The 26,937-nt window shown below is 43.2% G+C and overlaps 3 protein-coding genes across 6 annotated transcripts in view; 2 read left to right on the forward strand and 1 right to left on the reverse strand.

Moving 5' to 3' along the window:
* The window catches only part of LOC776275 (UPF0444 transmembrane protein C12orf23 homolog), a 217,972-nt gene extending 202,807 nt beyond the window's left edge, over positions 1-15,165 (reverse strand). Inside the window, exons 1-3 of one of the 3 annotated variants that reach the window (XM_040701415.2) lie at positions 14,748-15,165; positions 14,197-14,266; positions 12,400-12,516 (exon numbers count right to left, since the gene is read on the reverse strand). The gene's annotated coding sequence lies outside the window, so the exon portion shown is untranslated. The remainder of the gene's footprint in view (positions 1-12,399; positions 12,517-14,196; positions 14,267-14,747) is intronic. The other 2 variants (XM_046942536.1, XM_015287151.4) reach the window with 2 other exon arrangements.
* On the forward strand, positions 63-14,354 carry UVS2 (Hatching enzyme, Uvs2). The gene is made up of 11 exons (XM_015287149.4): positions 63-183; positions 340-364; positions 975-1,112; positions 2,423-2,540; positions 3,050-3,228; positions 5,917-5,998; positions 6,604-6,731; positions 9,132-9,247; positions 9,645-9,870; positions 10,981-11,099; positions 11,644-14,354. The coding sequence occupies exons 1-11, from the start codon at positions 115-117 to the stop codon at positions 11,872-11,874; spliced, it is 1,431 nt and encodes a 476-aa protein (XP_015142635.3). The 5' UTR covers positions 63-114; the 3' UTR covers positions 11,875-14,354.
* ZFYVE19 (zinc finger FYVE-type containing 19) lies at positions 14,806-26,437 on the forward strand. 2 transcript variants are annotated; one of them, NM_001199652.2, is made up of 11 exons: positions 14,806-14,910; positions 15,075-15,196; positions 16,299-16,352; positions 16,879-17,039; positions 17,967-18,112; positions 18,681-18,795; positions 19,354-19,563; positions 20,040-20,119; positions 20,570-20,680; positions 22,098-22,240; positions 23,161-26,434. In NM_001199652.2, exons 1-11 carry the CDS (start codon positions 14,857-14,859, stop codon positions 23,225-23,227), a joined length of 1,263 nt encoding a protein of 420 aa, NP_001186581.1. In that variant the 5' UTR covers positions 14,806-14,856; the 3' UTR covers positions 23,228-26,434. The 2 variants fall into 2 exon arrangements, with proteins under 2 accessions (NP_001186581.1, XP_015142550.1); XM_015287064.4 differs by lacking the exon at positions 14,806-14,910 and adding an exon at positions 16,668-16,784 and having other exon boundaries at positions 15,071-15,196; positions 16,854-17,039; positions 23,161-26,437.
* Positions 26,438-26,937: the final 500 nt, after the last annotated feature.

A 26,937-nucleotide genomic window follows, 5' to 3' on the forward strand; every position in this document is an offset into this window, starting at 1 on the left:
AATTTTGTTGCACTTGTTAGCGGCAGCTTTCCCATAAAGCTTGTCCCAAGTAAGCTAGCCACGGCTTTGAGAACTGAGCTGCAGAGCAGGGAAGATCATCTCAGAAACTTGAAGATGAAGTGCTTTCTGCTGCCAACTCAATTTGCCTTTCTCTATAGCTTTGTTCTAAGTAAACCTGTCCAGGTGTGTTGCTGCTCTGAGATGCTGAGACTTCATATTGCTGTTGCTGTGTTGCTCTGACTAGTTTAAAATTATTTATAAACTGCTGTGATTTCACATAATAGAATTGTTCTGCCATTGAGACAAGCGTGTGTAAAAATATGTACTTTTTTTTTTCAGAGAGCTACAAGAAACAATGCCTTCGGTGAGTTTGACTGCAACTATTCTATAAATAACTGCAATTTTTGGTGGGGGGTTGCTTCTCTATGCTTGATTCTCCATATGTGGTCCATTTTTCTTATTGAAAATGTTTACTATATTCATGGAAAATAACTCACAGAATTCAGATGTGCTTTAAAGTCACATCCAGTTTGATTCTGATTTGATTATTTATCCTTGTCACAATAAAGAAATTAAGAACTACCGAGGAATTGTTATTTTGAATGTTCCTTTCCACGTGTGCCCTCAACAAATGAGTATACGTTTGACTTTGATTTCTTCCTGATGTGATGAAAGTCACTTCCCCCTCTGTTGTATCCCAAACTATTGTACATTTTTGACATTTTAAGCAGTAGCTAACGTTTGTGATAAATATACGGTAAGGAAAGGCAAGCTTGACCAGTCTTAGCATAATCTGCATACTAGACTCACTCCAACTGAACTCACTTATCTTTTGTCACGTTACTGGAAAATAAACTTCAGTGGAAAAAATTTCCAAAGGTACAAAAGTTTGGTTAGTCTATGCTACTCATCTCCCTTTTGCACTTCTCTTTGACGTCTTAGTGCCTTGAATGTTCATTTTCTTCATCTGCCAGACAGTGAAATAGCTGTGTACGAAGGAGACATTCTCCTCAGAAGAGGACAACGCAGTGCAATTAACTGTGAGAGCTGTTTATGGCCCAAGTCACAGGATGGACTAGTCAAAGTTCCAGTTAACATCTCCTCTGATTTCTGTAAGTGTATACACATGGATGCTGTAAAGCTAGCGGTGATCCTTTAGTCCCTGTTCTTCTATTTTATGATGTTGTGCCATGCATCAGATGGACTCTGAGTCCAAATGAGATCAACATGTCTCTTCTGCTACTCTCTTGGCCCTATGGCACTTTGGCTAGGACTCCAAACATTCTAGGCATAAACACTAAAATGTGGTTAATCAAGCGGTGCTTGTTATATAAATACCAGTTAATTAATTTTAATTGCAAATAATAGTTCATTTCTGTTAGCTACTATGCACTTTGATATTTAGCAAGTACAGAAGAAAAAAATACATAACTTATCCACGCTAGGAAAGTATTTGTCGTAATTACCACTAGAAGCAATTTTTTTAAAAACTAACTTTGTTCCAAATATGTCATAAATAGATCTGACTAGTGGAAAAGGCTGCAGGGCCTTCATATGGAAAACTTTGTTCCAGAAGGTTTCTTATGAGCTGAGTGGGTCCTCCATTTCTCCCCCGTTGAGGCCTCCCTGATGTCAGGTTTTCCTGGAGACCCTTCTTAAAATATCTTGGAGGGAAGCTGAAACTGAGGCAAAATACAGCCTGGACCCAATTCCCTGAGAAAAGGAAATCTTTGGGCTGCCAGTTTTGCTGAGGAAAGCCCAATCTTAATTGCTTCTCTGCCCATGTGTTTCTAGAACGTATCTAATTGTTGTAGTTAGGTAAGGGTTATTCTCTCTGCCTTGCTCTCTCCAAACTTTAAAGATGAGGAAATTGATACGAACGGTAACTGTAGATGACTCATAATTGAGGAAGCCAAAATAGGCTAAAATGTTCAAAAGCAGATAAACACTCCAGTCTATATTTGGTACCTGAACAGAAACACTGAGTTTCTGAGCTTCCTAATGCTGGCTGTCTCAAACGGTTTCAAGGGGTGTGTGGCAGACTTTCATTACCTCTGATAAACAAGCCGCTTTTTCCATACTTAATTAGGGTCAAATGGTTCACTTGGGATATTTTAATCCAATTATTTGTAGCTCAAACTGTTTGTTTTTTTCTATTCTGTCTAAATGGAGAAAATAGTGTCAGTCTTTTGCTTTTCACCAGCCACCTCCTGCACAATGTATATGGATTAGCTATAATTGTTACTTATTCCTTCAAAATGTGATCAACTTGATCTCTGAAGGCTCTGTGCCTTTCTTCATTACACTTGTAGGATAAAAAGGTAAAGAGTGCTGTAGAGATCTAGAGGAATGCATCCTATCGATGAGCCTTATTTTTTGAACAGCTAGCCAAGTAAAACTTCTGGCCCCTTTCTCATCCTAGCATTGGCAGAGAGGTCTTGGATTGCTGATGCTCTACAAGAGGTCTCCACACTGACCTGTGTCAAGTTTGTAAATCGCACTACAGAAACAGACTATGTATATGTCGAACGCGGACAGAGGTAAGCTCCCTGTGTCTGGAAGTGTACAAAATCTTTCAGTTTCTTTTCTATTTTGGTCTGGTTTCAAGTAATTTCCCTCTGTATCTTAGGAGTCAAGATTTAGAAAGCAGGTGCAATTTTTCATTTTTCTTTAGCTATGCTGGTAGTTATATCATCCAACAGGCTACAGGGGAAAAAACAAGCGAACTTCATTAAAGAAAATGGGTTATAATCCAAAACTATTCTTTTCCACAGTTGTTGAGAAAATTTAGAAGTGTAATTCTTTCAGGTTCTTTGCTTAACTACTTGAACTGCTTCATCGAAGTTTGCTATGCCCATTTTACAAAAGCAATTTCTCCCTCTGCAGTTTCTTTGGCAGCTCTCAAGTAGCCAAGATATCTCACACCAGTGACTGTGTATGTTCTCTCTGGTGGCTGCATATCTGGAGGGTCGTGGTGGCATATTCAGTATATGAGTTTCTTTGCATTTGCTGAATGCGACCATTTTTGTTATCCGTTGGCCTTTCTTAGCTGCTGGTCTTACTTTGGAAAAATCGGAGGACGTCAAGCAGTAGGCCTGGTGAAAAATGGCTGTATGGATAAAGGAGCGATCCAGCATGAGATGAACCACGCGCTGGGTTTCATCCACGAACAGGCGCGGAGTGATCGGGACAAGTTTGTCAAAATCATGTGGGAACACATCACGGCAGGTAAGCCTGCTCAGTGTTAAAGGAAAACAAATGCTTTGAGATATAGGTGAATGTTTCTTCTGAGAACGGCAGTGCACATAATCATCATCATTAACACCTGGCTGAATAGCTGCAGAGGCGCATGCACTGTGGTGGGATTTCTTGGTTGGTGTGAGTTTGGTACTCCGTGGCAAATGCAGCCTGAAAGTAGTTCTATGTTCTTGTCAAGATTGACATTCTGAGCCCAGACTTGTCTTCTACCCACAACACCAAGCTCATAAGGATCATGAAATGCTGCAAAGAGAAAAGGAATCATCTCCTTTCTGTGGTGGGCAGCACAAGAAGCAACCAGTTACAATCACTTGAACTGAGGTCACTTTAGGAAACCACTTTTGGAAACAAAGATGGTAAAGCAGTGGAATATATCAGCCAGTTACATTGTGATGTTTCATTAACAGGATTTCTTAAAGGAACTACTTTTTAGAGGAACTACTTTTTAAAGGAACTCCTGAACTACTTTTTAGTAGTGCTCTCTCTGATGCTCTTACGCTCTTTGTCTACAGTCTGAGCTAATGAGGGGAAATGGAAGGAAGACTAGAGTATGCAACAAAAGGGGAAGGGGAAAAAAAAGGCAAAGGTGTGCAGGGAAATGAACTGAAAAGATATCTATGTTTATGAAGGCTGTTAGTGTACGCCATCTGTTTATTAAAAACCAACAGAACAATGTGGCTAACAGGGCTGATGGTGGAGATCCTCGTGACTTCAGTGGTACAGAAATAGACCTCAAGACATCCGTAGGCTCCCAGTTCTCCCACACAATCTGCTTTTCCCTTGGCAGGACAGCATAACTATGGATGTTTGGGGTTTTATTTTTACCCCCCTCAATTTACCTTGGAAGCTGTCCAAATCCTTTGTTTTGACAGTATATAGCCTGATCGTTTACTGTCCTCTTAGCTACTTGAAACTCTACTTGTTTTTCCCAAACTTCTTGGGAACAGAACTGTACTCCGAGCTTCCTTTTCTCTCTGCTGAGTCACTGCTCTTCGATTCTGGCACATCTTTATGTTGTTTTTTGTTTTTTTTTTAGTGGAGACAATGGGTTAAGTCCCCATGCCTGTGCAGGTCTGAGCTCTCCAGCAGTTACAAGGCAGCACAGTTTGCTGGCAATGCCTTTGTCCAGCCAGGCTACTGTTACTGCTTTCTTTAATAAAGGAGTTCAACAAAGTATCTACATGCCAAACAGTAGCCACATGCTTCCATGTTGCACTGCATTTGAAATGCTCTCTTCTCTATTCATCATCTCAAAAGAAGCTATGAAGTTACCGATAATTCTTAAGTCGGTATAGCAGATAAGAGGAATTGAGATAAAAATGTAATTGAGCAGGGAAAGCCAATGCTAATGAGAACCATTTTGAGCTTTCATGGAGTTTTTGAGCTACAAAAAGCTCCAAAATAATGTTTGTTCCCAAACCTTGCATAATTTAAAGTTTCTCTTCGCATTTCTTAGCCCTCACTGGGACCAACACAGATGGATACTATGGGAAGAGACTGGCTCTGATTGCAAACTTGCCGGCCAAGTTGAGTGAGCTCAAGAGTCAGATAGTCAGGATGAGATTCTGATAAGTTTCCAGTGTTGAACCAGATGGCTTGTTGTTTACAAACCTCTAGTTACAATAACAGAGGTACAGATATTGAATCAAGAGGGACTGCTCAGTGGTCAGGACATTAGCCTCAAGGCAATGCTGACTGCATTCAGCTCTGCTCTGACACTGCTCACCTCTTACGGACAAGAGGCCCAGGACCCAATTCAAAAGCTCTCCAGGCAACAGAGAGAAATAGGTGCATCCATATTAGAATGGGATGAAACTCCCTCCAGCTGTGCCTCAGAGAACGAATGCCAGGGGATGTGAATTCTAGTCTGTCTCTGGGCACCAGTCCTTTATCACTATGATACTTTCTTACAGGAGTTTTTTAAGGCTAAACAGATGAAGTGGGGAGGTGCTCAGCAGCTATGCTGAGGGAAGCATTATCAGCAGCTGTGTTTGGACAGATTGTTTCTAACTGGATTTACTGAGTGCCCGTATTTCAAGTAAGTTATATCATTTGGCTGTAGCCATTCCTGACGATTTGACTAGAGACAAAGCCAGAATATGGCTGATATGACACACACTTCGGTGTGAGTAACACGTAAACCTACTACCTTTCTCTTGAGGTCTTATACCCCTGCATTAGCAGTTCATTGCAGATGCACAGTGGAAAGGCTCAGCAGGACAGCTTGATGGGTCAGTCATATGTACCTCTGACCTGTTGATCCAGGCAGTCAGACAGCTTTCTCTCTTAAGGTATGGACACAGCTCTCAGGACATCAGTTGGATGCTTCTAATGTCCGAGATAATGTACTGAAATGTATTCGGAAGTGAAGGTGGAGGGATGAATACATGTCCCTGAAGAATGGAAGTAGATTCATGGATTACACTGAAATGTTTTTGTGTTTTCCTCAGTTTATATTCTGAAACTTGCTAGGTTCAGTGGGAAAAAGCTCCCATGGATCTTCCAGAACACCCAAAACTTTCTGATGTCCAAGTGCGTAAGGACTTCGTGATTTGTATGCTAATTTAGTTTCATTAGGCTTATGACAGTGTCAACAGCAGGCGGTGTCTGGTAGCAGTAATACTGTTCTAAATGAAAGGTTGTTCTTCTGCCTTACAGGAGAACAAGGGAACTTTGGAAAAGTGAACTCCAAAAATCTGGGCCTTCCCTATGACTACTCTTCTGTGATGCACTATGGCGCGTGAGTTTTCTGATGTGTGCTTCCATAGGATTTACACAGATCTAGGGAGACAAAATTGATCTGTGCAGACAATGAGGTGTGTGTTTGTTTGTTTTGCTGTTCGCTTACAATTGAGTTAATGGATGTAATAAGTGTGAGTATGCTTCATCAGCAGGAGTCTTGGAAAACAGAATTGATATCAATAGAAGAAAAAAAACCAAGGATAATGTTTTCTGTCACTATACTTGCCACTCTTACTAGAGGCCTTTGTGGCTATGTTCCAAAAACCGAGACACTGAGCTAAAGCAGTTCAGAAGTCCACGCTGGGCAGTTACTAGTTACTACCACATTAATTTTAGACAACACTATTTGGGTGCAGAGAGAAGACGGAATTTTTTTACATCATTAAGATGTATGTTGTCTCATGGAAAGTATTTATCCAGGACTATTACAGCTGTTTTAGTTCATGACATACAAGCTTGTATCATGTACCATCTCCCTTATTGCTGTTAGCAAGAAACGACTTCTAAACAATACAGTGAAATAAAAATTGTGAGGCACAGCAGTATGATCAAGTTCATATTTAATAGAAATGATTTAGAAATATGACTTCCTTATTTCTATAGGTATGATTTCTCCAGCACTCCTGGGAAACCAACTATTGTACCGGTTCCTAACCCCTTGGTGCCCATTGGGCAGAGAGAAGGGCTGAGTAACTTGGATGTAGCTAAAATCAACAAGCTCTACAAGTGCAGTAAGTGCAGTAACACAACCAGCTCAGTTTTTATTGTAACCACTCTCAGACATCCCCAGAGGAGTTCAGCCCACTGCTCATCTCTCCCCAGCTCTACCAGAGGGCTGGTATGTATGTGGAACAGAACTGTTCCTGTGCCAAGCTGCAGTCTTCTTGGGAAGGACTGCTTTCAGTCATATGCTATCATTGAGTTATGCTGACCTATTCCCTGCCCTTTGACATAAGCAAAATCCACTAGAAATCATGGTAGTGTTTCTGTCAAATCCTTGTTTTAGGAAAGCTCTGAAGATTGGAAAGCATATGAACAATCCACAGCCATGATTAAAGTTTACTTTATTCTGCAGTAGCGCCAGTGGGCTTCTGATTTCTTCCAATTAAAAAATGACTGCAGGACTGCAGATAAGTATGGGTATCACTTAGGCTTAGCAGAACATCGTTGAGAGGAATTCTCTTGGCTTTTTGTTCAGTTATCTGCCTCCTTGCCCACATCAACTTCTTACTCATTGCTGTGGTATCTGAATGTCTAGAAATGCTTAACATTCCTCTGAAGCAGGAATGCTTCAGTTGAGAGGCACAAAAGAATGTAAGTAAAATAGCAGACTTGCTCCTGCCGTGTGCAGTTTTTGTGCTGACTCCCAACGCATAGGCTTAATTGATCTATATAGTATTTGATTTTTCAGAGATGTTACTCAATTAGTTTCCACCAAAAGAGTAAGAAACATGACTACAGTTAGTGCCAAATTCTGCTTTGAATTGTGTAAGTACTTAAGTTAAATAGTCATCAGCAATTAAAAGGAATCAGCATTTCTTCACTTGAGTATGTAGGTAGTGAATTTTTCAGTTGAGCTGCAAATAAGACATGTTTTCAATTTAATTGCATCTGTCATAGTCTCAAAGGTAACTACAAAAAGCATTTAACAGTGTTCTTGGTAGCAAGGCTGGGAGTGAATCACGCTCCAATAGCATTATTATGTAAATACCTAATTTAGATTTGTACATTTGGGAAGAAGGACCAGGTTTAAGAAAAACAAAACACTGAAAACACAGACCTGATGGAGACCCCATCAGAAATAAAAAAGGACAGAAAGTCCAGTTCTCCTGGCAAAAGCAGGGAGTGAGAGAAAGATGTAATACACACAAGATCAGACATTTGTATACCATTCACTAATTTTATAACCTGACTTCGGTGCTGTGTTAGTTTTTCCTCAGTGCCTATCCCAGCCTTCGCTTTGACAGAATCTGTTTTTAAGCTTTACTTTGCATACACCTAAGAATGCACACACATTTGTCGATGGGAATTTATGTACTAACGTCAATGGAACTGCTATTGGTCAAGGTTAAGCAAGTTAATGAAAGATCCAGATCTTTTTCAGTAAACTGAAATAAGCGGGTGAAGCCCTACTGTTTAAAAATAATAAAATTAGTAGATGAAGCAGCTAAGTACCCTTACAAGTAGATTTAGTTTGCTAATGGTTTTCAATATTTTTTACACCAGGAACATCAACACAATTGTAGACATAATCCTTTTACAAGCTTGACTGATCGTAGAATCACTCAGGTTGGAAAAGACCTTAAAGATCACAGAGTCCAAGCATGATCTAACCATACCACCCTAACAACCATCTGCTAAATCATGTCCCTGAGCACCACATCCAAACAGCTCTTAAACACATCCAGGGATGGTGACTCAACCACCTCCCTGGGGAGCCTATTCCAGGGCTTAGCAACCCTTTCTGTAAAGAAGTTTTTCCTGATATCCAACCTAAACTTACCCTGGCACAGCTTAAGGCCGTTTCCCCTTGTCCTGTCACCAGTGAGAAGAGACCAACCCCCCTCTCACTGTAAGCACCTTTCAGATACTGGAAGAGAGCAATAAGGTCTCCCCCCAGCCACCTTTTCCCCAGACTAAACAGCCCCAGTCCCTTCAAGTCTCTCCTCATAGGGCATATTCACCAAGCCCTTCACAAGCCTTGTTGCCCTACTTTGGACCTGCTCCAGCACCTCCATGTCCTTTCTGTATTGAGGTGCCCAAAGCTGAACACAGTACTCGATGTGAGGCCTCACCAGTGCCAAGTACAGGGACAGGATGACTTCCCTAGTCCTGCTCACCACACCGTTTCTGATACAAGCCAGGATGCCATTGGCCTTCTTGGCCACCTGGGCACGCTGCTGGCTCATATTCAGCTGACTGTCCATCAGTACACCAAGGTCCCTTTCCATCAGGCAGCTTTCCAGCCATTCCTCCCCAAGCCTGTAGAGTTGCCTGGGGTTGTTGTGACCAAAATGCAGGACCTGACACTTGGCCCTATTGATCATAATGGTTGGAGAGAATTGTCTGGAATTTCTGGAAGATTTGTGTAGTTTTCATTCTCTTCAGCACTGTTTGGTTCTTCTCTTCAGATTGCTGTAGCTCTGTATTGCCAAAAACCAAAGGCTCATTCTCCTCCGTCAATTACCCGTCCCCATACCCGAACAATAGCAACTGCCTGTGGCTGATCCGCATCCGTCGGAATAAGGTAATTTTTAATAGAAAGTTTGAACTGCGGCATCAGGGCTACACCACGTTGTTTTATCATTATGACATTTATTCTGCTATATAGCGAATGAGAAGCAAGTCTCAACAATTTTCATAACACTCCTGATAATACCATAAAACGTTACTATATAACTTCTTTATCCAGTTAAGATTATGTGCTTTTTAAGGATAAGCAATAACCAAACATCAGTTATTGGGCACAGTAGCAGAGATGCCGGGTGAAATTCTATGTTCCTGTTGTACAGGCAGTAAAACTGCAGTGACACATGGGTAGTAAAATGAATGGAAGTTCCAAGTTCACTTCATAACAGTTAGATAATTTGAATCCTTCCCTGTGTAAAGCAGTAAATCCAATATGTGTTTTCTTGTTTCTCAAGATTTTCCTGCAGTTTGAGGATTTTGATCTCCAAACCTCCTCAGACTGTTCGTCTGACTATGTAAAAGTTTACAGTGGAAACAGCAAGAACTCTCCTGTCTTGCTGGACAAATACTGTGGGCAGGGGCCGCTGCCTTCCATTGTCGCTTCGGGACCAACAATGCTGGTAGAGTTCGCAAGTGACGAGACTGTTACAGCCACAGGATTCAGAGCCTCCTACAGCAGGGGTATGAACACTCCTTAAAAGAGCTTGGAGTACAGTATTAGTTGTATTTGTATGGGAGAACTGAACGTTTTTGAATGGATAATCCAGGGCAGGTTTATCTCTTAGTCTTTGCACCTCCATAGGTATTACTAACGCAGTGATGGTGCTGAAGGTTAGCAGTAGGCAAAACAGAAGGCTGCATGGGTCACACTAGTAATTCTGAGTACCCATTAGCATTCTTCTCAGAGCCTCTGCTGGGCATCTTCACATCTTTAGGAGAATTCACATAAATAAGAACAATGCAATGACTGTGACTAACATGAGCAGTGCGAGCAAAGAACAAAAAGACTGCAAAATGCCAAGAGAAATTCTGCCAAAGAGAAGCAAAGCCAAGATCTGGTTCATATGTTATTGAAGGCTTTAGGGCATTTTGTGCAACAGGAGAGAATAACCTTGGGTAACTTATACTTTGTGAATTCAACACTTCTGTTATGCTGCATGAAACTCAGTGCTCACTGTATTCACTTCTCGAGTGTCTGTTTTACAAGCACACAAAATGCATTGTGGACTGCTGGAGAAAATTCTGTTGTGCTGCAACATGCTTTCAGCTGGAAGGCAGTGAACAAATAAGTGGTTACTGTCTTACTGCAGCTTAAACTGCAGTAAGATTTAAAGCCTTAAATTAAGTAATTTAAAACTGTAAGTTGAAGACGTCTTAGAAATGTATCATTGTTTTACTCCTCCTGCGTTAGGCTTGATGGAGTAATTTCTAGATGGCATTAGATCTAGCTCAGTAATGCAGTCTCAAATACTTAACCTAATTCTTGTCTTGAAAGTGCTGGTAGGTAGTTCCATTAGAATGCTACGTTAACATGGTAACACATATAGCAAATATAGCTTTAGATTCATCTGTTCCCTGTCCTCCAAAGGCTTTTTTAGTAGCCAAGTTTTCAGTTCCTTTGGTACAGCTGCTGACAAAAATGCCAAGCAGTGAAAATCTACTGCTGAAATATTTTCTTTGTAGCGCATCCTTTCCTGGCTTGAAGAAAGAATACAGAAGAGCACAAGCAAGCTTCTTTCTACTGTCAAAATACTTGCTAATATACCTTTCTCTGTTTTTTCTACTACTCAGTGAATTGTGGAGGTACTTTCACAGACTCCAGTGGAGTCATCACCTCTCCAAGCTACCCCAATAAATACCCCAAAAACCGGGCATGCTTCTGGGTCATCAGCTCTCCAGTAGGATACAAGGTAAAGAACTGATTCTTTCACTGGTTGCAGCGATGTTCCCTAATGGAATCAATTTTTTTTTTTTTGCCTTGAAGAATAACAGCTGTAATGGCATTCTCAGAGTGAAAATCTGAACACATAAATTCAGTTTAAGACCTTATGCTGGCTCTTGGTATTTGAGGTGATCATCAAGGGAAAATCTTAACACTTGTATGTGCAACTTTTATGAGTTCAGCTTGTACTTTGCAGGCTTTGCTCATAATAATCCCTAGGTAAGAGCTCCCACTAGAAAACTGAAATATTGCACAGGTGTTGTTTTTGTATTTCTTGAGAAAGAAATTTAAAGTGTACAAAATGGATCTTATCTCTTGCTTCTCCTTTCAGACCGAGTGCTTATGAACTAAGCAAACAATTTGCTAATGTTTTGTATTACTATATAGGGCCAGGATGTGGGATGAACACAGAATGAAAACAGGGCCTGTACATAAAGGATCTAAACAATTAGTACTTGTTAAATACGAAGGCTAAGAGAAAAGAAACTGTACTTTCATTGTGTTTCCTTCAGGTATCGCTGAAGATGTTATTCTTTGAGCTGGAAGATAATGACAGATGCATCTATGACTATTTGCTCATACACGATGGGAGCCGACCTACGTCACCAGCAGCTGGCCCTTATTGTGGGACAAATAAGGTTGCAGACTTCACTTCCACTGCAAACTTTGTGCTGGTTGAATTTCACAGTGACGCTGTTTGGGAGTTGCCTGGATTCAAGCTGAGCTATACATTTCATAGGTAACAATACACAGATGGGAACTGGAAAATGCAGAACGAAAGTATGAGACCAACTAGCCACTGCTTCTGAGGCTCAAAGCTTTTGTTATAGTAATCCCATTGCTGGTGTTGCACGGCAAGACGCAGTGGAAAAACAAACTATGTAAGCAGATTCTCAGTTACCCGTAGCATTAGAAACCACCCATGAAAATATTGGAATATGGCTATGGAGCAACTTGTATTCTGGAGCCTGTATTCTGACAATACTATTACGTAACCCTAATGTGCATTCCAGTTTTCATACAGAAAAACCTTCAGACGTATTTGTTTATGCTTTGAAGCCAAGCTTGCTTATACAGTAGGTACAAGCACAGTGGTTAGCCTGGAAATGACCACTTCACATTGACGATACATGTTAACATTCCTGTGCACAATTTCAACTCAAATGCATTACTGTCATAAGCAGAAACAGAGCAGGGAACAGACTTGACTGAAGAAACTTAAGAATGGCAGGAACAAGCAGTGAGAGAGAAGGAATGGAGGGAAGTACCTATTGCTGCCACTTTGTACAGGTAAGCCATGCCTTGAGTCAGGTATTGAAATCTTCCATTGGGATATTACCGTGTTGTTTTTTGTTTTTTTGTTGTTGTTTTCTTCAAAATGAGGCCTGAAAACATAATGGAAAGCCCTCTGAATAGAAATAGAGCCAATAACTTTGGAGCAGATCATATTAGGTGTGAAGTATCTTGACTTCAGAGTGGCATCTCCTACCTCTTATAAGTCTGAAGAAGAGAAATAAACCACTATTCTGGACAGATAACAGTTTATTTTTACTTGATATACAGAGAGTTAAATGGCACCGCTAAGCTGCAATAGGATAAAATGTAGTAAATTTTTTTGCAGCAACAGTATTTTTGTGAAGAAAAGCACATAGAAAATGCCAGTTTGAATTCCCAGTGCCAGGAAGGCAGCTAAGAAAATCTTGAATTATGCAGATTTTTCTTTTTTCTTTTCTGAAGATCTGTAACATTTTCCTTTTTAAGTACTGGATAATTTTTACCCTCAGAAGAATATCTGACGAGCTGTGGGCATAAAGGTCTAGAGCCTGGCTGCACTGTGGTAGTTCACTGTGGTACTTCAGATTTTCTTTTCATGGCCTGATGTGGGGCTCTACCATCAGGCTTCCTAGGTTCAGTGTTTTAACATTCACAGGTTAGAAAGAGAAGCACAAACAACACACAAAACAGTAATTTACTGCACATAGGAATTCTAGTCGTGCAACTAGTCCCTAGGAATATAGTATTAAATAGGAATCTTAGATGTGGGAATGTGGCATCACCAGGGTGCTTTATTTGTAAGCAAGCCCTTCCTGCAGGCAAGTCATAAGCCCTAAGGGGCAGACAGCTTGGCTATAAAAATTCCACTCTCATTGGTTTTGAAAGGAGGAATTCAACAGTACTGATGTAGGCTGCATTCAGGAATGCATTTTCTGACATACATTATTCATAAGTTCCCTCCTTCACAGGAAGGGCTTTTCTGTCTGAAGTCTAAAATTTCCACATTTCAACAGCTATGTTAGAGGTCCTTGTTAACTGCTTTCCTTTATGAACATGCAGGTTTACTGGAGCTTCCACACACATTCCAGACTATCTGCCACTCCCTTCTGTGGGTATCAAAAGCTTCAACATTTCTCCAACTGTTCTTTGAATTCCTGCCAGCAGACTTCAGTTAAATTTGTCACTTTGCTATAAATTTGCAGCCCACCAAACAGGGAAACGCAGCATATAAAACATTCCTGTTATACTAACTACTGTTCATTTCCACCCACCGTTAGCTGTGAATCTTAAATGGAGGATTTATACAATTCAGACACCTGCTACGAGCTTAGGCATGCTCAGTTGCCTAGCAGAAGAGGATGTGCATCTAATAGACAATTATCAGCCCACAATGGGCATTGCCCATGTGTAATAATGAGGTAGAGGCTTGCTATTAACGCTCAGTTTCTGAGGTACATGAATTAATATTCATCAGACAATAGACACCAGGGACATCATGGTCAGAGGTTCAGGATTCAAATATCAGCACTGATTTTGAGAGGTTCTAATCAAAGCTCATCACATACTACATACAGCTTGGAAAACCAACATGTAAGGATGTGACCTTAAAAAACAGAGTAACAGCGGTAATGAATACACATGTACGTATACATGTATTCCTGTGTATGTACCAGCCTTATAACACAAACAGCTGTTATATGACAGATCTGCGCTCAAATACAGCCATTTCCATGAGCCTGTGCATGTGGAAGAGACAGAGCAGTGTTTGTGTCCGAGTATCCCAACCTTACCTGCTGTGGGACTGTGCCAGCTCCTTTCTGGGAGGAGAGTCGGGGCCTCTGAGCAACAGGCCTTCTTAGTCTGTAAAACCAGAACAGAGGTTTGCCAATCACTTCTGCTGAGATGAAAGCAGCCTGAAATAAAGCACTACAGAAATGCACCCCAAAAGCATACTACTCCTACGTTTGTTTTTGTTGTTAAAGGGCATTTCCCTGACGTAAGTAACTGTGGCTGAGACAGCATTCTCTTGGACTATAACACCAAGAAAACAAGGCTAAGACAGAAAATAAGGGTAACTTTGGCATGCTGATAGTACAGCTGGTTCCTCAGCTGGACAAAAACTGAAACTCAGGTTCCAGATCCAACGTGGGGATGGTTTGCTGCTTCTGTCACGCTGAACCCCAAGGAGGAGCCACCCAGCCTGGTGTGCTGCAACTTGTGGAATGTGGCATCGGCAGCTCTGTGTGGGACGGAGAACGCGTGACACTGTGCCACAGCTGAGCTTGGCAAGGCACGCTGTTAACTCGACTACCTCCCGGGTTTCAAACGAAGCTGCCCTTACCCGCTCCCGTCGGGCCGCGCGCAGAAGCGGAGGGGCGGGGCTGGGCCGGGCCGGGCCTGCCGGCTGAGCGCGGCGCTGTGGAGCGTGGTATGGCGGCGTTGGGAGGGTGATGGAGGGCCGCTGCTACGGGTGCGCCTGCAAGTTCAGCCTCTTCAAGAAAGAGGCAAGTCCGGCCGAGGGGTCGGCGGGGCCGGGCCGAGGGGAGAGCCGCAGGGCGCGCCGGGCCGCGCAGCCTTCGCTGCGTCCCGTCGCTGTGGGCCGGCGCGGGCCGCGCCGCGCTCCGCCGCTCGGGAGCTGACCCGGCCGCTTCGCTTCGTGTCCCCGCAGTGCGGCTGCAGGAGCTGCGGGCGCGCCTTCTGCGCGGGCTGCCTGAGCTGCAGCGCCCCGGTCCCCCGCTGCGGGAGCGCTCCGCAGAAGGTGTGCAAGGAGTGCCACGGGAAGCTCACCGGGTAAGTGCGAGCGGGACTGCCCCCTGGGAGCTGCCCTGCCTCCTGCCTTTGGTTTTTCTTCCAGCCTTTTTAATGTTCGTGGGTAGACCCCGATGTCCCGGTTAGGAGAGGCCAGGCTAAGCCCCGCTTAGTGGAGGGAAGACGGGATTCCCTGTCTTCCAGCTTGCAAAACGACCTTTTTTCCCTTTACAGCTCCCAAGACATCTAGAAAAAAGTCAGCCTTTTCCCACGTTACTTTTGTTGTTGAGTTGTTTTTTGCTTGTTTTGTTTTTCCTTGTCTGTTTGATATCAGTACTGTAGAGTTAGAGCAGGAGGAATCCTTCCTTCCCCGGCTGGGTAGCAGGCAGCTCGGGTGTGTTGGCTGTGGTTCTGTAGGCCGCATCAGTTGGTGTTCTTTACAATCAGCTTCCACAATTAAAGCCTTGGAAGTTGAAAACGGTCCAATGAAGGTGTTGCCCTTCTTTGCCTGTGCGGGCACAGTGCGGGTATCTGTAGCCGTGCCTTCTAAGAATGAATGAAGTACGCTAACAACCTTATGTAAGCGTAGTTCAGCAGCTTGACACAAACACAGGGAGGTAGACAACAGTTACACAAGATTTACCTGTGATGTTCAGCTGTCCTAGAAGATGTTGTCATGATACTGGCGATTACATAATTGTTTCTATAATGTTTTATTTAGCTTGTGCACTATATAATTCTATGTTTGTTGCTCCTTTCGGGGAGCTGTCCTGTATGGAAGCTAATTACCTTGGGAGTCCTACCTAACTGTGCTCTCTGCTTGCTGACCTGGGGTGTGCAGGCTCTGAGAGGCCAAGGGTATTTCAGCTCTTCCTGGTGTCCATACGAAATCAAACAAACTTTGTCCAAAAACAAAGCAACAAGAAATAGGACTAGAAATGAAGTCACCTCCTGTCTAAAGCAGCTGTATCATCTTAGTTGCTTTCATAAGCTGATCACTCTCTATATTAATGGGGTTATGAGAGGCCTGCACCAGGCGGTCAATACAAGTGTATTCTGATTCCTCTTGGGATGAGAGAATAGATGATTGAAGCAGTGCTGGAGTCTCAAGTTCAGAGATAACAACAATATCTTTATGTTTCAGACAAGAGTCTCAAAGCAGTTTGGCAAAATGGTCGCCACCAGAAAACTACAAGAAGTGAGTTACACTTGCTGATCAGCCGCCTGTATCCGCTGTAGGGTAACCTTTCAGACCTTCAGCTCTTTCCCCCTCTGTCCTCATAGAGGCCAGCAAAAGAAGGAGGTTGTGATGTGGATGTTTGCTTGTTCGGTATTGGATTAAGGATGGGCTTTTGCTTTGTGGGTTGTTTTTTTGGCTGCTGTTTTGGAGGGTGGAAGGAGACGCTCTAATTTGGAATGCACTCATGAACAGCAGCCTGTCTGTGTTAATCTATGACTGACTGTGGTTGGCTTGGAAACGAGCCTGGTGGTGAAATGTTCCTTGTCTCCTCAGAAATGGTGCCACGCCTGCTGCACCCTGGGAGTTATGGTTTTCCTTACTCATGGCAGTACCTCATTGTGCCGGTAGGGAGAGCCTGGTACAGGAATGAGAGGCTTCTTCTCTGTGCTGGTATTCTTCAAATGGCTTGTGTTCATAGAGGGTGCTTTCGTATCTCAAGATTTAAACCTCTGTTTTCAGTTGTCTTTTTCCATCCTTGTCACAGGCGTGTAGCAGCGTTTGAGGCTAAGCAAAAACAGCTGAAAGGACAACAGAAGGCAGATGGAAAACCACTCGGTCAAGATGGCTCCAGATACCGAGGGCTCTCCAAAGAGGATAGAGCTATTGCAGAGAGACTGGAGAAGCTCAGGGAGGAAAGGAAACCCAGTGAGTTTTGGAGGGCACCAGAAATTCCCTGGGAGGGAATGCTGCTACTTGAAAAACGGTGGGAGGGAAAGGGAAGTGCTGGGCATTCAGTATCTGCCTTCTTAGGGAACTGAAGGCAGTGATGGGATCAGAGCTGCCACAGTGGCCAGGTTCTGCAGTGGTTTTAGATTAATCTTCCCCTTGAGATTTCTCCTGAAATGGCTTCACAATCCTGGGGTAGGGTCTTACCTATGAAATCACTTCCTCATTTTTTCATTGTTTGGTGGTAAAAATCTGTGTTGGGCACAGTAGCAGCAGAATGAAAGAGAGAGGTCTTCTGGCCAATCCATTTTGCAGAAGTTATCCTATATGTCATTGTGCTGAGCCACAGCAGTACCGGTCTCTGTGGGATTATATTCTGAATCTTGCCTCACAGGGAACAAAACCAGACTCTTATCCCAGTCCACAGCTGTCAGGTTCTGGGAAGGCCTTGGAGTGCCTGTTGGAAAATAAACTTTAAAAAAATCTTGTAGTCTCTAGGAGGGAGAGGCACTGCAAAGTGGTTACCTGATTATGCAGGAGAGTTTTCAGTCTGATGGACTATGTTAAAGGATGTGGGAGCAGTGGGCTGTACCTCCCTAAAGGACATGTGTTTCTCTGCCTGTCCTTAGTATCTGTAGTCAGCTGGTTGCCAAATGAGGTTACACTAACACTGGTCTTAGGACTGGAAAAATAAGCTCAGGAGGAGGCAGTGATTTGGGAGAGAAGGGTGGCAGAGTAATCTCATAGTTACTGCAGTGTGACTCTTCCTTTGAGTTGAGGACTTGGGGAGTTTTTTGCTCAGGTGTTCAGAGCATGATTCCAGAAAAACAAAACAATAACAAAATAAAGCCATCTCGAAGCCATTTGTTTTCAATAACCCCTTCCTTGGATTATTCTGAATTGCAGAGTCCATCCCTTCACAGGCTGAGATCGAAGCTAGGCTGGCTGCACTGAAGGAGGACTACCATGGACCCGTCCCATCCGCGCAGGAAATGGAGGACCGGTTGGCTGTCCTGCAGGGGAGAGATCCTCCTTCCCAGGCTCCCAGACCAGTAAGCTTTCCCACCTGTTTCATCAGCTCTGTATTCTAAGCTGGCACAGCATGTTAGCCTTTCTTCGTCCTTCAGTGTTTTTTGTCCAGGTGTCTCCCTTCAGAAATCTCCATTTCCTGTGTATATTATTGCTGGTCATAGCAATGGTCTTGTCCCTGAGAAACTGTTTCCTCGTACTCCGTTTTCAGCAGTGATGCACATGCAGCTATTCTTGTGGGCTTTAGTGGGGTTGGTGACAGGCACTGTTGAGAACGGCACTTTGTTTATATTAGAGGCAGTGGCAGAACTGGGTTTGGGATTCATCAGCATCTACTGCTGTACATTCAGCCCCACTTTGCCTTGCTTAGGTGATTGTGTTAGAGTTGTCTGCATTCAGCAACACTGAGAATGAAACCTTGAAAGTCTTAGACCAGATACCTATAAGCTGAGTCTCCCAAATCAGTAGATGCATCTTTTTATACTGTTTCCTCAGAGTGTTATATGGTTACTCCATTTTATTTTATTTTTTTCAGTTGAGTATGCCACTTTCCTCACATTTGCTTTCTCCCATGCCCTCCTCATTTCTTAGGTACACCAACCCCCTGATACCAGAAGTCTGTCTCAACAAACAGATGACCTGTTAACTCAGCTTGCTGAGGAAGTTTCCATTGATGAGCATTACAGTCCAGGAGTCCAGCCCCAAGGTATCTATTTTGGCTTCCAAAGATCTGTCTCTTAATGTGTATACTACAGTGAGGAAAAAAATATATGTTGCCCTGCCTACCTTACAGGTGATCTAGGTGTCTGATGTGTTCTTATGTCCCCTTGTGACACACAGATTGACAAAGAACAGCCACCCAGCTCAATACTGGAGCTCATTGTCTTTGCCTGGGAAATGGTTCCATTTTTGTTATTTTCTTGGGGTTGTATTACTCAGCTTGTTCTGCTGTGTTTCTGTAAGCTGACACTTACCTGGGGAGAAGCTGTTGCTACTCCTAATACGTCTCTACTCTGTTCTGAAAACATCAGAAATCTGGGATACTGTTGTCTTCCCAGCTGCAGTGTTTGCTCTGTAATCTCCCTGTGAAATGCAGACTGACTCACTGCCTTCTCTTCACATACAGATCCTGTTGTGACATGCCTTCTCTCATTAATTAGTGGAAAGCATCAAGGTGCTCACATGCTATTGCTTTAGTGGTGTTGGCTGTACCCAAGGTACACTGGTACATGTTCACCAGCATGTTCTTTGTGTCTGTTTTCAGCTGTTAGTGACCGAAACTTGAATGATCTGAGTCGGGAAAGTGAAGATTGTGTTTCCCATGCAAATCTGGACCCCAGACAGCTAGAGGAAGAAAAGAATAAACTTTTGGCAGAGGCTGCTGCTGAGCTGCGAGAAGAAAACACTAGGCAGGAAAAAATCTTACAGGTTGCTAAGAGATTGGCAGTACTCAGAGGCCAAGACCCAGAGAAAGGTGGGTATCAGAGAAGAACGCAGTCCCAAGAGAGAGACCAGGTTCGTGTGTCGGAGTAGTTTCTCTTCTGAGGGGCATTTACCTGTTTAATTCCTCTGTTCTGCAAGAAGCAGGCTGGGATTTTGTTATCTGTAAAGTTGTGGAGATTGATTCATGATGAAATCAGCGTGGAAGGTTTTAGCTAAGACTAAGGTTGGAACTGTAAGCACAGGCTTTTATCTTTCCCTCTTTGAGATAATTCTAGCATGCTCTGAGGTGGTTTTTAAAAGCAAAGCTCTCTTTTTATCTTCCCCTTCCAGCTTCAAAAATGCATGGCAATGTGCTTTTTGAAACTGTCCCCCTCTAAGGGAATATATCTCTGCCAGAGCCAGAATGCCTAAACCAGCTCGCAGTACAAGGGACTGTCTCTGGAACATAAGTGACCACAAAGTATGAGGCCAATGTGGGTCACAGTCTCTTGTCTCTCATTCCTGCAGTTACACTGGAAACTTACAAATTCCCTGACAGCGATGAGGAACTGGATGAGGAGGAAGCCATTCAGAGAGTGCTAAAACAGGTCAGAAGTGGCAGCTGTGGCCTTGTTTACTTTCCTTACTTTCCTTTCAGTCATTCCCAGTGTTTTTGTTCCCTAGTGAGCATGCAAATGATGTGCTTCTGTTCCTGGGCAGTCTCATCCCTTCCTTCTCCTAGTGCTTTTCCAATACCAGCTCCTGTGCAGCCATTCAGTTACAGGAGGAGCATTTGCTGATAGATGCACTGCAAAGCATAGTGCATTAGCTGAGGTCTGGCCCCTGCTGTTGCACTGACTGTTCATAGTGCACACTTAATGTTCAGAGTGCGGACAGAACAGACTCACGTTTGTCTGGATAACACTACGTAGATGTGTTCAGACCAATCATCTTCAGTTACTGCGTGGGGGGGCAAGGAGAAGGGAGGAAGGTTTGTCTAGAATGAGGTTCCCAAATGTATTCAAAACAAGAGGCTTCTTGCTTTTTGTTATTGTCAGCTTACAGAGGAAGCAGCCCTGGATGAAGCGAGTGGATTCAACATTCTTGCAGATCAGACTACTCAGCCAGGATTCTCACAACAGAACCTGCATAAAAAAACAAAGCAAGGGGTAAGTGAGCTGGTCTGGATTTCTTGGAATGATATACTCTGGGGCCCAAGGAGAGTACAGCTCTGCAAGAAAAGTTTGATGTATCCTATGGTCAGCTCTGGGAGGGGAAAAAACTACCCAGCTTCTCCAGAGCAGACAAGCTGAGAATTAGTGGCATCTGCAAGGCTGACAAATCCTGAGCACAGTTGTGAGTCATCTTTTACTTCTAAAAAGAATTGCTCTCTGGAATCCTTTCAGGCTGGTTTTCTGCTAGAAAAGTCGATCAGAATTGACCTAGCAAGGTGAATATTACAGAATTTCTAACCTGCCAGTAAAATTAGATCAAGGAAGCCATGGTCTGGTACCAGAGCCTGAACCAGGGTAAGTGGGAGGTTTGCCAGTGCTTTCAGCGTGTGCAGAACAGAATCTCTAGATAGTAATCAATTGGCTGAGTTCTCTTAAAACGTCAGAGGAAGGTACTGGTAACAAGATACTCTACGTTCAGAGTGGATACCAGCCTATTATGGAAATGTATACACCTTCTCTAATGTATATTATGAGAATTAAGTGGACATGAGTCACAGACACCTGACAGACCTGTCCCTGGTGCAATAAATTATTTAATGGTAAGCATTATTGAAAACAGCCATCTCATAGGTATGCCACCTTGCACTTTTGCGATCACAGAATTGCAGGGGTTGGAAGGGACCTCAGGAGATCGAGTCCAACCCCCGTGCTAAAGCAGGTACAACTGATCTAGAAGCCATCTTATTGCAATTGTGTTAGGATGCTGCCCATGCCAGTGGTCAGGCAGTGTGTTTCGGTGTGCGTAAGGTTGTTCAGTTTTCTAAGGGTTCTGTAAAGCAGGAGACAATGGGGGCCTTGTGAATACAACTTAACACTATAATTCCAGCATATCTTTTCAGCCCAGCCTCAGGTACAAATGAGTGCTAGTGGCCACCTGGCAGACTATTTTCTTTGTCCCTCAGTTTTCTGTTTCTAACAGAGAAAACTGAAACCTCTGTTTTTTCACACCTTCCCATTGCTTTCTCTCCACATGTAACTCCTTTCAGCAAAGCTGCTTGATCACTTGCCTTTGCAGCAGGAATAGTCTGTTACTTGGTGTTGCTGTGGTGCCTGCTGGAAGATCTGGGCTTCAGCCTTTAGCACAGTACAGGCAATGTTGATGTATATTGCTGTAGATACTGAATCAGGGTGCTTACCTTCTAAGCAGTACAGATTCATGGGCGAATGTTAGTAGTGAGTATCTTGGGTATTTATTTAACCACCTACGTACATGCATATGGAGCCTATCCTTTGGCTTTCTTGCAGTGCCTGAACACCCTTGAACTATTTGACCTTCTGCTGCACTACAGTGAAAGTCCTGTATAGTATCTGCTGTGGTTTGAATTGTGTCTTTGTTTTCTTTGTGAATTAGAGCCAGACTCCAACTGCCATAGCTCTTGCTGAGGCAGGTGACAGTGATGAGCATGAGTTACCCTGGTGCTGCATCTGCAATGAAGATGCCACTTTGCGATGCCATGGCTGCAGTGGGGACCTCTACTGCCAACGCTGTTTTCGGTAAGTCTTCCAACTCCTCTCATGTGAGGGACAGGCCATAGGTAAGCTTAGCTGCTTGTGTTTGTTCTTCCTCTTGGGCAGAAGAACAGAAAGTAGGTGGGAAGATTTGAGGACCTCGGGTCTGAGCTGAATGGTAGTGTTTAATGGGAATACTTTTTATGATCAGTAATTACCCGAGGCTTCAGGCACTAACTGGCCCTGGACAGGAGCATTCTGTCTGTACTGCTTGTTTGGGCGCTTTGTTTCAACTGTTATCTGGAACAGTTGATGTGTGTGGGATAAGGGAGACCATTGTTCAGCACCTCCTATGGTTGTTTTTTTTCCTAATGACACTAATGGATAATCTGGGCTGGATTCTCCTAAGAAGGGAGATCAGATAGAAAAGCTTCAGGAAATTATACTTAGCTTGAGACTGTGAAGTCTTAAACTGTATTATAAATGTCAGGTATACAATTTCCGTGTTGGAGATGTAAGCTTCTGTCTTAATACTGACTGCTTTGCAGCAAGACTATGACAACTGCCAATAGACTGTACTTCAGCCACAGCAGTTATTTTTCAGAGTCCTATGGAACAGACTGTAGTTCTAGCTGTTATCACTGGAGTTGCTAACATGCCTGCAAATCACAGACATGATGCTGAAAATGTCTCTGGTTACAAGAAGCTCTCAGGGAGGGGAACAGAAGTTTGCTGTCACTCCCCCATTTCAGCAGGCAGGCATGAACAGAGCTTTTCATAAAGTGCATCACAGGTTTCCGTTACAAACAAATCTCTTGAGTAAGCAGTCCACATACTTGCTGGTGTGGTCTTATCAATTAGCCCTTGGGATAGGTTTCTTCTAGAGACTGCTCTTGTGCAGTGGCTAAGGGCGAGTTTCCTGCCTGCGTATTTACTCCTGACTGAAGTTTGTGTTTGCTTCTCAGAGAAGGCCACGATGAGTTTGACATGAAGGACCACCACACCTCTCGGTATCGTCCTTCTTGCAAGTAGCGGTGATTGCAGTCATCATTGGCAGAAAAAGAGATGGACTCCTCCCATCTGGCCCACTCCCTCTTCTCCTGCTCTCCAAGTGGATTTGCAGCCAAAACGGGTGATGTTTTGGACAGTAAAAGGATGTGCTGTTAGCTAAGAGGGGCTTGGAGGGCACGTGTCTTGGTCCTTGGAAACCCAACCAGAGGAGTGCTGGGCTTGCCACCCATGCTTGGGATAAATGAGGATTTGATGTGAGGTGGTGGCTCTGAGTCTATAAATATAGACAGTAAGGCGTTGTGAGTAATGGTGAAGATGTATGCTTAAGGCAGCATTGGCTGGTTGTTAAGTAACCTCCTGCTTTTGCTAACAGCTTACACATTGGTTCACAGGTCAGCAGAGCACTTTGCACTAAGAAATTGTCTGTCATGGTCACATGTGTGATGAGAACTTCCAAAATGTAATAAAACTATTTACAGCAGGCTGTGGTTGAAATCTCTTCTGGAAATGCCCGATAATAGCCCTTTACAAAGTGTCACCCTCTTGTAATGGTATCTCTGTTGTACTGCCAGGTGGGTCAGGAAAATATGAAGGATCGTGAAATCATGAAAAAACACTTCTGTAGTGTTGCGGGGCTGGTGCAGGGGTGTTGTGCTCCAGGGATAGCTACTCTGCCTTGATGAGCAGTGATGCTTATATATTTGAAGTGAAGAATACTTTTAATTTGCTACAGATGCACTGTATTGTGACCAGCAGTGACTGTGCCTAAGTTGAATGTAGTCTATGGGAGCAGCATGTTAATCTGGAAGAGGTGTGTGTTACTATGAAAGTGAGGTTTGGCTCTGCTTATTATTTGTTCCCCTGGTAGGATACAAATGCTGCACGTGTGATGATTTTTTTACCTGGCTATGAGACAATCTCAGTTTACTATGCTTGTATACCACCTAGAGATAGTCCAAATGCATGCGACACGTGCCAGTGGCTATAGCACCCAGAATTGTTTGAAATACATGATTAAGCTTTCCTGAAATCAGCTCTAATATCCCATCAGGGTGAGCTCTTGCAGGACTATAGTGTGACTTGAGACAGCTGTCTTAAGGTTGACAAATTCCAGGGCGTCTGAACAAAAAAAACCCTAACCATTTCCTTTTGACAGAAGATTTCCAATTGATCTTGCCTGTCTAGTTTGGCACTGCCACTCCCAGCTGTCTGCCCTGCCCCTGTGCTGAAGGTCACTGACTCTTTAGGTGAGCTGACAAAACAGTGTTTGCCTGCACTTCAGCCACCTCCAGTCAGCCATCTGGAGCACAGTAAATACCTTAAAATGCATCCAAAGGTGGATTTCTGCTGGACTGGATCAGCTGTTTCAGTAGTAACCTGTATCAGACAACATGGTGTAGTAATATTTCTGGTTGACGCAGTGAGAAATTGCTAGTGTATCTGACAGTGCTGGCTAAACTTGTTAGGAAGGGATGGTGAAGCCCAATCCAGTGAAGCACAGACTGTTAGAGGAAAGAACATCATTCACAAGTGCCTTAACTTTAGAACAGACAGGAGGGAAAACTACTGAATTGTCCTGATGCAGGAGCTCACAATGAGTCCTGTTATACAAGATGTAAGTAGATAGTTACTGACCTGAGGAGTTTGAAGTCTTCCTTTTTAAGACTTGTTTTTTTGGCAGTTCTGGCTTCATGTCATTGTGGGAATGATGCTTTCTTCGTTGTTATTTGACCAGGATAGTTAGTCTGACAGCAAGACAGCCCGCTGAAAATTCTGTCTCAGGTTAAATCCTTTGTGTTTTGCATGTACAGAACATCTAAACAGCTCTCTTCTCTCTAAGACTGATCTACTCCTTTGGGCTTCACCCTTCCCAAGGTTCTTTCCAAGCAGATAACAGGCAAAGTAATTCTTGTTTTACAGCTTTTTTTCCCCCTCCTTGTTATCTATGAGCTGGTGATTTACTTGAAACAGCTTAAATGTTTCATCCACCGCAACACAACTTTGAGCTCCTTGTGCAGTTATGTAGCATGAGTCCAGTGAGCCCTGCCCTGTGTTCATCAATAGTAAAGCAACAGGTAACAGCCTGAAGCAGCTTATTTAGTTTCCTGGATTGGTTTCTGTGGGTTCATCTCAAGGAATCCAGAAATGCAACCAGCCCAACACCTGAAATAGAACTTAGTCATACATGGAAGACTCTCTGGTCATTCACACACACACTGACTCTTTCACTGCCCTGTCTCTAATGAACATTTTTGTGGCTGCTGAGCTTTCTGCATGTAATTGGCCATTTTAGTGGCTGGCCAATCACTTTCCCCTTGTAAAGCAATCCCCACTGTAGCTCATGCCTCCATGCAGAAGGAGCAGGAGGGTGATCTCAATCAGCTGTCTGCAGAAGCACAATAAACAATCTGTCATTTGGAAAGAGGAGTATTGCATGACCTTTAGCTGGTCAGTGCACACTTAGCTGCGTTGCACACACCTTGACCTTGGCTTTGAAAAGGTGCTGGTAAAGCAATAAAGGTACTGGTAAACCATCAGATCCTCACTGGGAGGATCGACCTCAGTGATAGCCATTCAAGGACTGAAGAGAGTTTGGGATCTACAGAAGGAATCTGTTTGTTTCCTTCTTTGTTGTGTGCCGTAAGGATATAAGATGATTTTCCTTTCCTCTCAAAATGTTTCATACATGAAATATCAAAAGTAGTTTCCTCCCCAACAAGAATTCAAACTAATACTAACAAATGAATTTGGAATCAGATTAGTTCACAAAGAGAGGTCTCAGATATACTGCGTTAATTTGCAATTGCTGTGGTTCATGCAGCTGTGCTTTGCCTTAACTGTTGTACTGTGTCCAAATATAGCTGCCTGAATATTTTTAAGGGGAATGTAAGAGTAGGTCATAATAAATGGAAAATGATTGGAAGGTTATTTTATGCACCTTCATGACATTTTAATTAGAAAAACACATGACATTTTGAATGTTTTGAGTTATCTTGGTATAATCAAGAGGCAAAAGTTACCTTAAAGAAACGTTCTTACCGTGCTATCTGCAAACCAAAGGTTGCGGCCTTATGCTAGTAGTGTGATGGTGCTGAGAAACAGCAGAGTTGACTGGAAGCTGTTTGTAAACAAAATGTACTTCAGTCTGTCCTTAAATGCTAAGCTGAGAGCAGCCACAAAGTAAATAAAAGCAAGTTCGACTTCTGTCTTTCAAGAACTAATCCAAAAGTTGTTCTGCCTTATGTGGTTGTTTTCTTTTGCGCCAGAGGTGAGAAATCAGCTAACACTGGCCACGTCTTCTTGCTTCGTGCTCTGTTGTATCTTTGTGCTTGCCTGAAGCGCACTCTTGTGCTGTAGTAATGTTTTGATATACTGGCACAACTGCATATCGCAGGGGCTACAGCTTACTCATTTTTCTGCTGTTGGAAGAGAACACACAAAGACAACTTCTACTCAAGCAGAGTTCCAAAAGCATTTTTTTTTTCCCCTGGGTTCTAGTGTCCACCTTTAAAGCACAGCAAAACATTATCACCACTCCAAACTGAGTGGGTATGGAATTAACTCCCTGCATGGAGAAAAATCTGTCTCTTGTGTTGGTGGAATGGCCCTACAGATCTTTGTGCTGTCAGAGCTCAGAAGGGTAAAAGCTTCTTTATGGAATGTGTAATTAATCTGGACATCTGTGAACTTGCGCTGCAGCAAATGACAGCTCTAGTGTAGGACACAGCTCA

Source organism: Gallus gallus, chromosome 5 (genome assembly GCF_016699485.2).
Source record: "Gallus gallus isolate bGalGal1 chromosome 5, bGalGal1.mat.broiler.GRCg7b, whole genome shotgun sequence".
Classification (NCBI taxonomy): domain Eukaryota; kingdom Metazoa; phylum Chordata; class Aves; order Galliformes; family Phasianidae; genus Gallus; species Gallus gallus.

Bases quoted from the DNA above. Each gene is read 5' to 3' on its own strand.
- UVS2 (XM_015287149.4), top strand. From the start codon at position 115: ATGAAGTGCTTTCTGCTGCCAACTCAATTTGCCTTTCTCTATAGCTTT. The intron at 184-339 runs GTGTGTTGCTGC...TTTTTTTTTCAG, and splicing joins TTCTAAGTAAACCTGTCCAG to AGAGCTACAAGAAACAATGC. The intron at 6,732-9,131 runs GTAAGTGCAGTA...TCTTCTCTTCAG, and splicing joins CAACAAGCTCTACAAGTGCA to ATTGCTGTAGCTCTGTATTG.
- ZFYVE19 (NM_001199652.2), top strand. From the start codon at position 14,857: ATGGAGGGCCGCTGCTACGGGTGCGCCTGCAAGTTCAGCCTCTTCAAG. The intron at 15,197-16,298 runs GTAAGTGCGAGC...TTTATGTTTCAG, and splicing joins TGCCACGGGAAGCTCACCGG to ACAAGAGTCTCAAAGCAGTT. The intron at 16,353-16,878 runs GTGAGTTACACT...TCCTTGTCACAG, and splicing joins CCACCAGAAAACTACAAGAA to GCGTGTAGCAGCGTTTGAGG.